This window comes from Podarcis filfolensis (assembly GCF_964270895.1).
Source record: "Podarcis filfolensis genome assembly, chromosome: 4".
In the NCBI taxonomy this organism is placed as follows: Eukaryota; Metazoa; Chordata; class Lepidosauria; order Squamata; family Lacertidae; genus Podarcis; species Podarcis filfolensis.
Genome location: NC_139607.1, coordinates 87,870,784 through 87,886,645, shown reverse-complemented (window position 1 = coordinate 87,886,645; position 15,862 = coordinate 87,870,784). Strand labels below are relative to the sequence as shown.

The following is a 15,862-nucleotide window of genomic DNA, read 5'->3' as shown; positions in this document are numbered from 1 at the left end:
TCTTTGCCATAGTAGTAGTTACTTCTGCAGTGCTCAGATCTGCATCTGTGACTCTGGATAACTACTGAATGTAGGCTTAGATTGAATTTTTACACGCCACCTGTGAAGGTGAAAGATTGCAAAGTGGAAGAAAACCTTTACAAGCTCTTACTGATCCCACCTTGAATTCAGGAGCAAGTGCCACTAAATTCAGAGGAGGTGGGGGTTAGATCGGATGGGCTCTGTGTGATGTCTCAGTCCGAAAACCAATGAATATGTATGTTCAGATAATAACTCTTTATTAATGATGATCAAAACAAGGCAGCTTATTTGTCAGTTTTATTCCTGAAACATTCACCAACAGCCACAGCTAAAGACAGTTGCGAGCACCACTGAGTTTTACCATTCTATTGGAATGCTATTGTCATTCCAAAGACATACAAGCACAGGGAATTAAATGTAAAATATCAATGCAAGCTTGTGGCATAGTGTCTGCAGTACTGTACTTAGAAGTTAGAAAGCCATATTAAAATCCCCACTGAGCCATATCACTTTTAGCCTGACCTACTTCACATGGTGGCTGTGAGGACAAAATGAGATGATCCTCATCTACACCGTCTTGAGTGCCAGAGAAAAGAGGAGGGCTAGAAATAAGTAAATGAGATGCTCATCTTGTCATCTAACATCAAAAAGTCAATGAGAGAACTTGAGCTTCAGCATCCTTATAATGTTGGTTTAGTCTTTAAATTAATCACCCAATCATTGGTAACCGTTTTAGATGTGAGTTGCCCACTACTACTTTAATATGTTTTTAAAATGTAATAAGTTAATAAACAGTTGCACCTTCTTTAAAAGGCTGCATTTTTTTCCTACCGATGCATGTTCAAGATTGTCCGCTGTCGTGGGTGCAGATTTTAGCACATGAAGTCCTCAGTCACATCGTCACGATATTTGCCAATGCAAAGTTTAAGTGTTTGTTCTTGATACAGGTTGAAACAACAGAAGCATTCTGTCCTCTTTACATGTTCTGTCCATTGTAAATAATGATACTGTGAATCCACAGTATCTTTCACAGCGTCTCTGGATCAGCTTCCAATTAATCTTTGCTTTTCTGGTTCAGGAAATATCTTACAACAGAAGAAACGTACACCTTGTGTCTTCTGGATGCCTGTCTCCTCTCTTACTAGTGTTTCTTTTTGAGGTAGAAAATTGTCTCGTCCGTTTAAACCATTCCACATTTAACACCCCATCATTTGCAGCTCAGTCTCTTCAGTTGCGCTTGCTGTAAATGAAAGGAGAATGTAGTTTGAGAACGGATCGACTGGAAAGGAGCAGTTCCAAAATAAAAATATAGCTAAGAGATAATGGCGTACAACTCGTGAGCATAGTGGAAACCTGCTGCAAACAGGGCATTAGTGTTACATAATCTCCCCTAAACAGGGCCCATGTTTATACTACACCTCTCCAAAATCTGTACCAATTAAACCAAGACTTGTAATGGTGAGCCACTCATTCAGTACCAAAGATGCAAGTGTCAAGTGTGTGCATTACATCTGCAGCAGCTTTGCAGATGCTGTTTCTCTTGATATCCCTACTTCCTTTTCCAGATCTGCTCTGGTGTCAGTTGTATGGAGAAAAGCCAGTCATGGAACATGGAAAGGCAATGGAGTCGCCAGGAGGGGGAATGTAGGAGAGTCAGGCCAGCTCAGTATCGTGTATGCTAAGAGGCAATGGCTCTCCAGGCATTGCCCTTTTAAGGCACTGCCCTTTTACCAGCCCTATGGGCAGATGCCAGGGTTCACTGCAAAATAATTGCCAAACTTTGGCTCCGGTTTGAAGCAATTCGGAAAAGGTTAACTAAAAACCCCGGTTTGATGTATCAATTACTCAGGTTTTTTGGGGGGGCACTGCAAAACAGGATTTTTGCTGCAAAATGGCTGCAGAACTTTGGCACAGGTTCGGATGGGATCCTAAATTTTTGAGTTAATGAAGCTAAACCAGGGGGACCTTCTATATGCAAAGGAGAGGCTCTTTTCACTCAGCAAGGAAGTTAGTTCCCATCAGCCTCAGCCAAGATGGGCTGTAGTCAAGAATGGTGGACGTTGTGGTTGTCCCATTCACAAAAATCTGATCGGAAGCTCATAATGTTTTATAAAACTGAGCAGCGGGAGAGTTTGCGGTCTTGCCTTGCAACAAGAGGCAAAGGAAGCAGGACTGCAACATGTCAGAAGAGGAAGGGACTGTGGCTTTAAATGGACTGGGCGTGCCTTAGTAGCAGTGTACTTTGTTTTAGCAAGCAAAAGGTCCCAGCTTCTCTTGTTTTTTAAAAAATTATCTGTAGGTGATGTGGAAGGTCTCTAGCTGAGACACTGGAGAGCTGCTACCACCAGTTGGAAAAGAATTGTCTCCTGTCTAAGGCAACTTCTGACATTCCATGGAAAGGGATATGACAAGTCCGCTTGTTTGCTCAAGGGCTCTGGCACAATGGGGCCTTTCTTCTCCGCAGGTGTTCTCAGCTGCCACTGCCATAGTTGTAAAGCAAACAGCCTGCTGTGTTTGTCTATGTCTTTGCATGCTTGAAATCACCTGAAGATCTTTCAAGCCAAATAGATAATGCACTTTTGCAAACAAGGTGCAGAGGAACGGAAGAAGGGTGGGGGGAGATTAAGTCTGAATACTGCAGCCCTGTTGCTGGTACAATCAAACCTTGGATCCTGAACGCCTCCATTTTGGAATGTTTTGGCTCCCGGACGACGAAAACCTGGAAGTACGGTGGTACCTCAGGTTAAGTACTTAATTCGTTCCGGAGGTCCGTTCTTAACCTGAAACTGTTCTTAACCTGAAGCACCACTTTAGCTAATGGGGCCTCCTGCTGCCACCGTAGCACGATTTCTGTTCTTATCCTGAAGCAAAGTTCTTAACCTGAAGCACTATTTCTGGGTTAGTGGAGTCTGTAACCTGAAGCGTATGTAACCCGAGGTACCACTGTAAATGCTCCAGTTTTCAAACGTTTTTCGGAAGCCGAACATCCGACACAGCTTCCGCTTCAGTGCAGGAAGCTCCTGCAACCAATTGGAAGCCGTGCCTCAGTTGTCGAACATTTCGGAAGCCGAACGGATTATGTTCAACAAGCGAGGTTTGACTGTACCGTATACCCTGATTTACACTCAGGGCAGATTTTTTAAAATGTCCTACTTTCAGGGCACTCTTTCCACATTGATCTGCCTGCTAAGGAATTCTTGCCTCCTCAAGAGGTGGGGAAGAATGTCACAGCTGTTTAATATACTGTTGCAGCTGTCTCGTGTGTAACTGTGCTTTGGCATTCAACTTGAGATCTAGGTGTAGATGAGCATCCCTGGGTCCCGATGTCCCTTCCCAGGGTGGTGCATTGTAAAAGATGTGCATCGTTTGCAGGTGTGTTTTAAGAGTTGAAGTATGCATACATGCAAGTTTCCTGGCATGCATTCAGCATTGTCTCTGAGTCGGATCAGAGTTCAAATTATGCTGCTGCTGCAGTGTGTAAAATGCCAGTGGCACTAGCTGCTTTAGTGCTCATGCGCATGTATTTTTAAAGTTACAGATGTGCATTAAAGAAATATGCATGTGCTTCCCAGATTAATGTCCATGGAGCTAAACTCTTCTTAAGAGGAGTGGAGAACTACAACTCTTGTAATTCCTGATCGCTGCTGTAATAATAAAATTTAAGGTTTTATATATATAATAAATGTTCATAAATGTACCAACCAAGCACGTACATAGATCAGCACAGGAAGACCGACCTGAAACCATTATGACTCCCAAACTGACCAAATGTTTTCTCTGCAAGGAGGGAGGGGGTAAGAGAGCCTTCCCATTGTCTCAGGAATTGGGAAATCACCATCTCAAAGGGTGACAGACTACCAGGAAAGGCAATCAGATTAGGCATTATCAGATAACCTGGCAGACAGGAAAAACAACAACATTCAAATTTCTGTTGTAGACCACCTTTTCTGTGATGTAGGTATGATGTTTGTGGGGGGGTGGTCTTGGGTTACACCCCTTCTGTGATATATTTATGATGTATGGAGGGGTGGTCTTGAGCTCCAGGGCAGGGAATTTAAATGTCTATATAAGGCCTTGGGCGCCATTGTTCGAGGTCCTCCTCCGTTCCTGTGTGTGAGGGGAGCACCCTGTTGCAACAGTTCAATAAAGATCAAGCTTACTAGCTGCTTTGCTTCTCAATATTCTCTGGCTGGTTATTTTCTCCTGCCAATAGGGAACCCATGTAAGGACTCTATATGGGCTCTTGGATACCCCATAAGGGAAAAGGGGCAGATTTTGTTTACAACACTGCTATGTTTGTTGGGGCTGATGGGAGCCGGACACCAACTGCAGAGTCGCTGGCTTCCGATTCCTGCTGAAGAACAATGTTTGCAACTCGCAATAACAACAATTCAACAAAGCATCATCCAAAGAGACAACAATTTTCCGGGAATGGATAGCAACCCCCACCCCCCAAAAAATCAGGAGCTATCTCTGGCAAACAGGGTCAGTTGGAGCAAGTGAAAGATTATTTGGTTCCTTTACGTGCTGCTGCAAAGATTACCTTTGATCCGGTGCCTCTCCTTCTGAAACAGCTGCATTAATTTATTGCATAGCCACATGAGGCAGACTAGAATGGCCGACACACCTGTGAGGAAGGCAAAAATGACGGCCACGAAATGCAGGTCTTCATAGATAATCTCTGAAGGAGAAGGGAAGACAGACAACACAGTGGAAGTTGATAGGATGCTTGGAAAAGAAATCACGAGTCACTGAGGGGTGTCTCCAGATTATCGCTATGCTGTGGGATAGATTCAGGTGCACACCCTTTATTTAGGTTTGCACAATTAAAGAGGTTTAAAGTCTTCTGTCGCCCCAGTGCAACAAATGCACTATGAAAAGAAAAAAAACCATAACACCTTTTGCAGCTAGGAAAGTGACAGTGAAGTGCACTGGGATGTGTGGGGTGAACACATGATTAATGGGAGGATGTGTAATCAAGCAAATCAGGGGGAATGTTCCTTGTTGAATAACCTCCCCACAAACAAATGTTCAGTAAATATCAGATGCCATTTAACCATGGCGTAAGCTTTGTGCAGGGATGCGGGTGGCGCTGTGAGTTAAACCACAGAGCCTAGGGCTTGCCGATCAGAAGGTCAGTGGTTTGAATCCCTGTGACAGGGTGAGCTCCCATTGCTCAGTCCCTGCTGCTGCCAACCTAGCAGTTCAAAAGCACCTCAAAGTGCAAGTAGATAAATAGGTACCACTCCGGTGGGAAGGTAAATGGCGTTTCCATGCACTACTCTGGTTCGCCAGAAGTAGCTTAGTCATGCTGGCCACATGACCTGGAAGCTGTACGCCAGCTCCCTCGGCCAATAAAGCGAGATGAGCGCTGCAACCCCAGAGTCGGCCACGACTGGACCTAATGGTCAGGGGTCCCTTTACTTTTAAGCTTTGTGCAAGCAAATCAGGATGAATGCTGAATAAACAGGTTGTCTGGCAGGATCCCAGTTCAGCCTTGTTTTCTGCCAAGCCCTCGTTGCTTTTGGATCTCTCTGTTTCCGAATTTCCCCACTGCCACTGCCATCAATCACCCTTGTGACTTATCTGGAGTTTGCTCTACCTATGCAATAGAGCAGGCATGTCCAACAGGTAGATCGTGATCTACCAGTAGATCACTGGACGTCTCTGGTAGGTCACTGGCTCGCCCCAAAGAAGCTCAACAACTTTGCCCTGCCCTTCTAAAAATGGGGCTTTCCTCCTCCCTAAAAAAAGCTTAAAAACTTACCCCCAAGTAGATCGCAGTCTCTTGGGAGTTGGCCACCCCTGCAGTAGAGCAATGATATAGAAATGAGCTGTATCTGTTTTGGGTTTTTGGTGGAGGCGGGCAGTCAAAGCAATTGCATTTTGAAATGTTTCCCTATGCAAATAGAAAGCATTCACCATCCTATGCTATTGTTTACTTTCAGGGAGGAGTTGGGGATTGATATGTAGGAAGCATTCAGAAACGGGGCCACAAACCTGGCACAGGTTACTCTCCCCCAGGACTTTACCTTCTTTTGCCATGCTCTGACAAGTCTCCCTCAGCAACGAGAAAGGCAAAGGCAGACAGCACACAAACACAGAGAGGAGAAGCCACTGACCACCATCCTCTATCTGTTGAAAACCTGATCTTTATCAGGTTTTTAATTATCTATTTCCCATTACTTGTTTGTCCTGCTGTAATGCCTTAGGGTTCCAAGATCAGGATAACAAGAGGTAAAACGGCAATCCCCTTGAATCAAAGGATATACATCTATTCATCCAATAAACCTTTAAAACAACAACACACGTTTAGCAAATGATCCATGATGGTATTTGACAATGACCCAACCCTGAACCAATGCTGGTAATTTGGTGGCAATGAATTTGCTAGATAAATATCCGTTCATTTATTAGTCAGATGGCAGCTTCTTGGCACATTCTCAGACATTTACCTGAACAGGTGAATGATCTATCCGTGGGCATTGTGTTCCTGAGCTCCCACGCATTGAGCAGGGAAGGTCTGCAAGAGGCTTCTAACTCATATTCACCTGGATGTGTGAAAAAACACCTTGTGGCGACCAGGGACCTACCTGCTTTTGGGTGGCAAGGCAGGAGGTAAAATAAAGAAGGGAAACCTTTGCCACAGTCTTAAAAGTTTGCCTGCCCCCTGAAAACTCTCCAACTATCACCTTCCCATTTCTGCATGAGCCAAGCATTCCTATGAAATTGTGGGATGGGGATATTCAGCCCAGCTTTAGCTCCCAACTCCTGCCAAAGAGTGAAGTACGAGCAGTCGGCCCTAGAGAAAATATTAAATCCTCTCATTTCATACCATAAACATTCAACAGGATGGTGCCATAGATGGTGATCCCAAACTCTTCCCTCACCGTGACTAAGTAATAACCAGTATCTCTGATATCGACGTTCAGCAGCTGAAGAGAACCATTGTCATAAATCTTCACTCTGTCTATGTAGCCGCTGGATATGTTGGCGTAGCTTCGTGGTTTCCACTCGGCAATTTTGGACGTGCCCCTGGGTGACGTGTGGGTCCACTTGATGACGGGGGAGCCCCCGAAGGTGTGCGCAACAGACAGCAAAACGTTCTGCGCCACTGTGGTGTTCACGTTGGGTTGTGAGACCAGCAACGATGCTTCTCCTCCTTGGGCTGGAAAAAGAAAGCAAAGGGGAAAGTCGTCCTTTTCTTAGGTGCTGGATTGGCCTTGTCTGTGTTGAGCTAAAAGGTAAAGGGGCCCCTGACCATTAGGTCCAGTCATGGCCGACTCTGGGGTTGCGGCGCTCATCTCACTTTATTGGCCGAGGGAGCCGGCGTACAGCTTCTGGGTCATGTGGCCAGCATGACTAAGCCGCTTCTGGCGAACCAGAACAGCGCACGGAAACGCTGTTTACCTTCCTGCCGGAGTGGTACCTATTTATCTACTTGCACTTTGACGTGCTTTCGAACTGCTAGGTTGGCAGGAGCAGGGACCGAGCAACTGGAGCTCACCCCGTCGCGGGGATTCGAACCACCGACCTTCTGATCAGCAAGTCCTAGGCTCTGTGGTTTAACCCACAGCGCCACCCGCGTCCTGTGTTGAGCTAGTGTGGCATATAAACAATGCTTAGAGCTTCGTCTCCCAAACTTGGGTCTCCAGCTGATTTTGGACTACAGTTCCCATCATCCCTGACCACTGGTCCTACTAGCTAGGGATGATGGGAGTTGTAGTTAAAAAAAAAAAAAGCTGAAGACCCAGGTTTGGGAAACCCTGGCTTAGAGCATTCATCTAGGACCAGGGAGTCCAGGATTCGAATCCCCACTCAACCACAAAGCTCTCTGGGTGATTTTGGGCTGGTCACTACCTCTCAGCCTAACCTCTTGGGGTTGTTGTGGGGACTGAATGAGGAGGGGGAGACACATGTGTGCTGCCTGGAGTGAAAGGTGGGATATAAAGGCAATAAATAAAAATAAATTTGGTTGTGAGGAGACCAGCTATTCAGTGTCACTCGGGATGGACAAATCCGTTACATTTGGTTTCTCTCTAGGTCTATATTTGCTACACCTTAAGTTCTCGCAAGTCCACATCAGTTTGCTTTTTATTATTTTAAAGAGATCCTTATGAAACTCATTGGCATTTTAGTGCAACTTCTCCCAACGCACACATTTCTGTATGCAATTTTGCGTTATATAATGCGTTTTCGTACATTATTTTCTCCAATACATACATTTTTGTACTCATTGCTTGGCTGGAAAATTGCATTGCAAAGGTCAGAGATGCTTGTAGCCCTGTTTCAGTTTGGGTATTGCATCAGAAAGTTAGAACTTGAGAAGATTCTGCTGGATCAAGCCAATGGCCCATCTTGTCCAGCATCCTGTTCTCACATCAGATACCACAGAGGGAAATCTGCAAGCAGGGCATGAGCACAAAAACACTCTGCCCACCTGGGATTCCCAGCAACCAGCGTTCAGAAACATGACTGCCATTCAGAGCAGGCAGAGGGCTTGATCAGTCTTCCCCAACCAGATACCTTCCGGATAATTTTGGACTACAAATCCCATCGTCCCTGACTATCTTTTTTTTTAAACAAAATTTTTTATTAACAATTTCAACATAACAAATCATCAATACAAATCATCTTCATTATTCCCCCCTTTTTCCCTCCCACCTCTCCAACAAACCCTCCCTCCTCCCCCCCGAGACTTCCCTCAGCTCCTCTCTCTGATTTCTCAACTCATATTGTTCTCTGCATATTGTAAAATTGTATTACATCCTTATATTATCTATCCACTATCTTAACCCAATAAATTTGTGCATGTTTATTCAAAACCTGCCAAGGAATCCAGTTCATTTTGTTGTCTTTCTAAATAGATTGTAAAAGGTTCCCATTCTTCTTTAAAGTCACAGTTGTCCTCATCTCGCAATTTACATGTCAGTTTTGCCAGTTCTGCATAGTTCATCAATTTCTCTTGCCACTGTTCTTTTGCCATCCTTTCTTCCATCCTTGTGCTATCAAGACTCTTGCCGCCATTGTAGCATACATAAATAAATTCTTTATTTTTCTTGGCAGGTCTTGTCCTACAATCCCTAACAAAAATGCTTCTGGGTTTTTTTACAAATGTCATTTTGAACATTTTCTTCAACTCATTGTATATCATTTCCCATTTTTAAAAAATTTCTCTGCATTCCCACCACATATGGTAAAAGGTCCCTTCCTTTTCTTTACATTTCCAACATAGATTTAACCCCCATCGTCCCTGACTATCCACCATGCTGGCTGGGGCTGTCAGGAGGGCATCAGATCAGAGAAGGCTGAGATAGATGAACACAGATGGCCCCAGTATAAGGCAGCTCCCTATGTTTCTAAGTGATGAATACACCTGTGTGCTTCAGCCTCAAACAGGGCATTTTGCTGCTTGAGGTGGGAATTTACATACAGATGCTGAACAGACTGGCAGTGGGATTTTACATCAAAACCGGCAATGGGACAGCACCCTTCACCAACTTAGAACCCTACAATCGTGAAGTTGGAAGGGACCACATGGGTCATCTAGTCCAACCCCCTGCAATGCAGGATTATTTTTTTTTGTCCAAGGTGGAACTTGAACCCACAACCCTGTGATTAAGAGTCTCATGCTCTACCAACTTGAACAAAATATTGGGGTGGGGGAGGTAAGCCCCGCCCTGTATATGTTATCACATGAGGCACACCATTTGAATGGAAATGCCCATCTGCTTGGGGGGGCAGCTTGCTCAAATATTTTAGGGGGGGAGGGACCTCAGACCCTAGAAGTGGTCTCCTATGTCCAACCACACCTGAGGACAGCAAGCTAGCCGGTCCATAGGACAGGCCATGCGGCACAAATTGATCTGTTCTCCAGCGCATCGCCCCTGCTGCCTGCCTTCATCTGCCACCTGAAGCACTTGCCTCACTCTGTCCAATGGTAGGGGCAACCAGAGCCTCAAATGACTGGTTGGGTACTGTGGTTGGGTACACATACAACCATGTATACCTACATACAGTGGTACCTCGGGTTACAGACGCTTCAGGTTACAGACGCTTCAGGTTACAGACCCCGCTAACCTAGAAATAGTACCTTGGGTTAAGAACTTTGCTTCAGCATGAGAACAGAAATTGTGCGGCGGCAGTGGGAGACCCCATTAGCTAAAGTGGTACTTCAGGTTAAGAACAGTTTCAGGTTAAGAACGGGCCTCCAGAATGAATTAAGTTCTTAACCCGAGGTACCACTGTACACGGTTTGGAAAATATGTAATATATGGACTCCCGATGCCCAAAGGAATAACTCTAGTGTGCAGAGAGATTGTGTGTGTGTGTGTGTGTGTGTGTGTGAGAGAGAGAGAGAGAGAGAGAGAGAGAGAGAGAGAGAGCACCAGGCTGTGTTCCTTTCCAGACCAAGCCCAAATACCTTAAGTGAAAAAAAAACCCAGAGAATAGCTCAGTCAGTAGAGCGTGAGACTCTTAATCTCAGGGTCATGGATTCAAGCCTCACATTCGGCGAAAGATTTCTGGGGGTTGGGCTAGATGATCCTCGTGGTCCCTTCCAACTCTACAATTCTGTGATTCTATTATTCTAAACCTAAACGACCTGCCATGCCTGCTTTGGCCCACAGCCCAGCAAACGCCTACACTTCGCCACAAAGGAAGAAGGGAGCCGAAGGCAAAGAAGATGGAGGAAGACAATTTATTAGGCTAAAGTTCCCCCCTCTAGCAGTGCTGGGCTTTAGGAGCTGCATGCTTAGTTGGGGATTATTAGCAAAAGGCACTAATCTGTTTAATTTATACGTGGCCCTTCTTTCCCGCAAACAACAGAAGCAACTTCGAAAGGTCTTAAAAAAACAATTCCATACAGATGCATCTCGAACCACACAAACACACACCACACAGGGAGGCAGCAGGGATGGAAGTGATGAGACTGTTTAGGAAAGGAACACACAAGGAACATGCTGGAAACCAGGAGGAGAGCAGAGGGCTCTTTTGCTCAGATCCTGCTCAAGGGTTTCCCACAAGCATCTGTCTGGCCACTGTGGGACCATGTTCATGGGCTCTTCTGGATCAGAGCAATGACCCTATCTAGCCCAGTACGCCATTCTCACAGCGGCCAAGAAGATGACGCCTGTGGCAAACCTGCACGCAGGACCAACGTTTTCCATTTTTTGAGGGAAATTCCCTTATGCCGAATAGGATTCCTCGCAAGAAAAGGGAAAAGTTGACACCTATGCGCAGGACCCAAGCTCAACAATGCACCTGGCACCACAACCTGGTCTGGCGGCGGAAAGAAGTGTGGGGACTGCGAGGAGCCCAAAGCACTTACTCGGCAGAGCCCAGCCAGCTGTCAGGCAGAGGATGGCGACTGCTAGCCGTACGTCTTGTCTGCAGCTCTGCAGACAGCCGAGAGGCCTCATCAGAAGAAGGGAAACGTTTGCCGGCCTTCATTTAATCCAGTGTCGGGAGAGCCGCATGTCAGAATCCAGATTGGGGTGTGCATGTGTGTCTTGTCCGTCCCACACCCCGCTCTTCTCTTCCATCTCCTGTTCCTGCAAGCCAGCAAACAATCGGATACCCAAGGGGCTGTGAGGTGTCAGTCTCTGCAGGTTCCCTCAGGTTTCACTGCGTTCCCTCAGACGCAGAGCCTTCCCTCGGAAAACCCAGACCGAACTGTGAGGTGAAGCCTGGCTCTTTGCCTCGGCTCTCACGCCCTTAAAATAAATAAATATCTAACCCTCCCTCCGCTATTGATTTAGGATGCAATTGGCGGAGAACAGGAGCAGCACGCAGTGTAATGTTCCTTTCAGGAAATGAGCCACTCAGCCGGCTCTGCTGCATGACAAGCGGATGAATAATTCCTCTGGTTTCTGTTCTGCCTGTTACACTGCACTGAGCCGGGCTTGCTTCTGAGGGAAACGCTAAACTGAGCCGGACTTCAGCCATAACAGCCATAGGGTCATATGCAGCTCAGAGTAGACCCACTGGAATGCATGAATGATGATGAAGAAGAAGAAGAAGAAGAAGAAGAAGAAGAAGAAGAAGAAGAAGAGTTTGGATTTGATATCCCGCTTTATCACTCCCCTTCAGGAGTCTCAAAGCAGCTAACAATCTCCTTTCCTTTCTCCCCCACAACAAACACTCTGTGAGGTGAGTGAGGCTGAGAGACTTCAGAGAAGTGTGACTAGCCCAAGGTCACCCAGCAGCTGCATGTGGAGGAGCGGGGAATTGAACCCGGTTCACCAGATTACGAGTCTACCACTCTTAACCACTATATCACGCTGGTTAGCACAACTAAGTTAGGCCCATTAATTTCAGTAGGTCTAATTTCAGGGAGTAGGAGTGTTTGGGGTGCTAGGGGACCCCTGGTGGGGGACACGTCATCAGCGGCGGAGGAAGCCACTCGGGCACCTGAGGCAGCGCGCCCAAGGGTGGGGCAAGCTGCCCATAGGGGCAGGGCGCACCATGGGGCCTCCAGAGTCTGCCTTTCTCCTCCCACTCAGCCGCCCTACAGCTGGGGGGAAGGCAGCAGGTGGACCGTTTGGGCAGCATGGAGCCTGTGCGCATCCACACCACCACGTCTCCCAGGAGAAATGTGTGGCTCGGGCATGCTGCAGGCCCTGTGGTGAGTGCCGCCCGGCATTTTGTCACCCCCCTCAGTGGTGGCACCTGGGGTGGAACGCGCCCACCGCACGCCCCTTCCTCCACTTCAGCACATCATGCTCCTTCTGGGTAGTTTGTCCACCTTTGGTCCCCACCTGACCCTCCATTCATCTGTGACTCTTAGAAGCTGTCAGCATGTGACTTTGGGCACATGGCTGGCTAAACCAGGTGAAAGGTGCTGATGGGTCTCAAACCCTCAGTGAGTTAGGGACTTCCCCTGCATGTGAAGACAGCTCCACCAGATTGAGTGGATAAGACCAATGGGGACTTTTTTGCTTAGACACTGAGGTCCTCTGAGGGTCTTCTGGCGGTTCCCTCACTGCGAGAAGCGAAGTTACAGGCAACCAGGCAGAGGGCCTTCTCGGTAGTGGCACCCTCCCGGTGGAACACCCTCCCTTGAGTTGTCAAGGAGATAAAGAACTATACAACTTTTAGAAGACATCTGAAGGCAGCCCTGTATCAGGAAGTTTTTAATGTTTGATGTTTTACTATGTTTTATATATGCTGTAATCCTCCAAAAGTGGCTAGTGAAACCCAGCCAGATGGGCAGGGTATAAATAATAACATTATTATCATCATCATCATCATTGAAAAGATGAATAAGAGTTGAAACAACAGAAGTGTAAAATGTTATACACGGCATGGAAAGAGTTCATCTGATAATGAGATGAACTCATGGACCTAAATGTTGGAAGATCATTATGTGGAAAAAGTAGAATTTCTGACAGATACTGAGTGATTCCAGAAAATGATTAGAGTGAAAGGAGAGTAAAGGTAAGATAAAAGATATGATTAAAGAAATAATGAAATGTTTAAGCTAGTTGGAAAAATAAAGTAGCGAACAAGAATGGCTGGAAGTCAAGTCACTTGGTGGGGTAGGTGGGTAGGTATGTTGATATTAGGTAGTGTGTTGTATATGTATGTGTTTTATACGTTAATTAAAAAAAAGTTTCACATTTAGAACACGTTTAGTATTGACCTGAGCTTCCCTGAATTATCTTGTTGCGGCAGGAGATACAGCAATAAATTTGCATCTGGTTAAAAAAAAATGTTGGAAGATCAAAGAAAGTACTTCTTCATGCAGTGCATAGTTAAACTATGGAGCTCGCTTCCATGGGATGCAGTGATGGCCACCACATTGGATGGATTAAAAAGAGGATTGGACAAGTTCATGGTGGACAAGGCTATCCATGGATACCGGACATGACGGCTGTGTTCTACCTCCACTTTCAGAGGCATAAATGTGTCTGAATAGCAGTTGCTAGAAACTGCAGGAGGGGAGAGGGTTAATGCGCTGAGTTCCTGTTTGTGAGCTTCCCACAGCAAATGGTCAGCCACTGTGAGAACAGGTTGCTGGACTGGGGTGGGCCATTGGCCGGATCCAGCTGCCGCCTCTTATGCTTTTAAGAAAGAGGGGTGGCCCTACCCTCTGCTACCACACACCTCCGAACACATTGCCCCCAAGAGAATGTGGTGCTCAAGTCTCAGCAGACAAAAGGGTGCCCGTCTCTGCTGTGAAATCTGAACTTAGATTGCTGATTAAGAGCCATAGTTTTCAAAGGGCCCTTTTCCTTTGCATGTCTGCCTTTGTAAACAGAGATCCATCTTTCAAGATCACTCTGAGTGCAGTTTTCCTGCAGTCTCTTGTGGTTTTTCAAGTTCCTATAAAGAGTGGGACCTAAAGTCATTAATAATGGAACAAAAAGGCATTTACAAATGGAGCACTGGCTTAGCAGGAGCTGCAACACTCCTTATCTGCCTTATGTTGCATTAGGGTTTTCAGAAATTTTGCACAAAGGTTACAATTCTGTTTCTTTTCGTCTCTCTTCTAATGGTGTGGTGGGTTTTGGCAATTTTAGGATGCTTTAGGTTAGAAGTATCTACCTGTGGGAGATTTGAAATCAAACCTAACAATGCTAGTTAGGTGCGAAAGGGTTACGGATCACAGAGTTCTAAATTGTTAGAGAAGGTTCAGTGGTGTTGCCTCTCCTCTCCTCCTGAGAGGAAGTAAGGTTCATTTCCTGTTCCATTTCTCTCTCTCTCTCTCTCTCTCTCTCTCTCTCTCTCTCTCTTTCTTTCTCTCTCTCTCTCTCTCTCTCTGCAAGTGACAGAGGCAGACATGCCTAGGGTTGCTATACATCTGCATCTTTGCAGACATTACTGGGATTTCAAAGACAAGTCAATTGAAAAATAACATTTTTTGTCATTTTTGGTAAAAAAAAAACCTCAACAACATTGTTTTTTTTCTTTAAAAAAAAGTTGAACAATTTCAGTAGTTGCCTCAACATTCTTTGATGTATTTTTTCCACTAAGAACATTTATCTGCATTTTCTTATTACTGATAAGAACAATGCACAACTGTAAGTAAAGTATATTTTAAACTTACTTCAGTGTGTAGTCTGTTTCTCGGCAGGAGGGGTAAAGGGAGCCAGTTGCCTGAGGTAGTTTGAATGCATTAAAAGAAGGTTTAAAAGCCTCTTCTTATGTTTCACTAAACCTGCCTAACAGTGGGATTTAAAGTATGCTACTGGGGCTCTTTATGCGCAAGTCCTGCATTTGTTAAAACAGGCACCAGCCATTTTTCTTTTGTTTGCTAACCCACATATGTGGGTGTGTAGAGGATTAGCTATAACTGATCTATCCCTTTCCCTATACCCAGCATATTATTTACCTTAAGGGAATCCCTTTCCGTGTTAACTTGTTTTCTGAAGAGCCTGTTGCAGTTCAGCAAAAGATTGTGGGGAACATTTTAGGGTATACAGTTAGTTAACTACAGACTTATAACACTGATATACGCTGCCTAGCTTCCAGGCTGAGTTAGAATTTTCATTTGAAGCTTGAGTTAATGTAGACATTGAAGTAAAGCATGAGGGGATGAGAGAGGCTGGTCAAACCATAGGGCAGGCTTCCTCAACCTTGGGCCTTCAGATGTTTTGAGACTACAATTCCCATCATCCCTGTGATAGGAATTTTATGGTCTTAGATATATGGTAATGTTCATAAAGTGTACCAACCAAGCACGTACATAGATCAGCACAAGAAGACCAACCTGGAACCATTTTGATTCCTAAACTGAGTAAATGTATTCTCTACAAGGTCAAGTGGGAAACCTCCCCATTGTCTCTTTCCTCATAAATCCTGTCTTAAGGGCACATTTAAGATATGAATAAGGTGTAAG

General features: G+C 45.5%; 1 protein-coding gene across 2 annotated transcripts; it reads right to left on the bottom strand.

Moving 5' to 3' along the window:
- Positions 1–261: 261 nt before the first annotated feature.
- VSTM5 (V-set and transmembrane domain containing 5) lies at positions 262–11,774 on the bottom strand. 2 transcript variants are annotated; one of them, XM_083610212.1, is made up of 4 exons: positions 11,351–11,774; positions 6,857–7,189; positions 4,565–4,648; positions 262–1,261 (listed from the first exon to the last, which is right to left on the bottom strand). In XM_083610212.1, the coding sequence occupies exons 1-4, from the start codon at positions 11,439–11,441 to the stop codon at positions 1,218–1,220; spliced, it is 552 nt and encodes a 183-aa protein (XP_083466338.1). In that variant the 5' UTR covers positions 11,442–11,774; the 3' UTR covers positions 262–1,217. The 2 variants fall into 2 exon arrangements, with proteins under 2 accessions (XP_083466338.1, XP_083466337.1); XM_083610211.1 differs by having other exon boundaries at positions 4,565–4,702; positions 11,351–11,771.
- Positions 11,775–15,862: the final 4,088 nt, after the last annotated feature.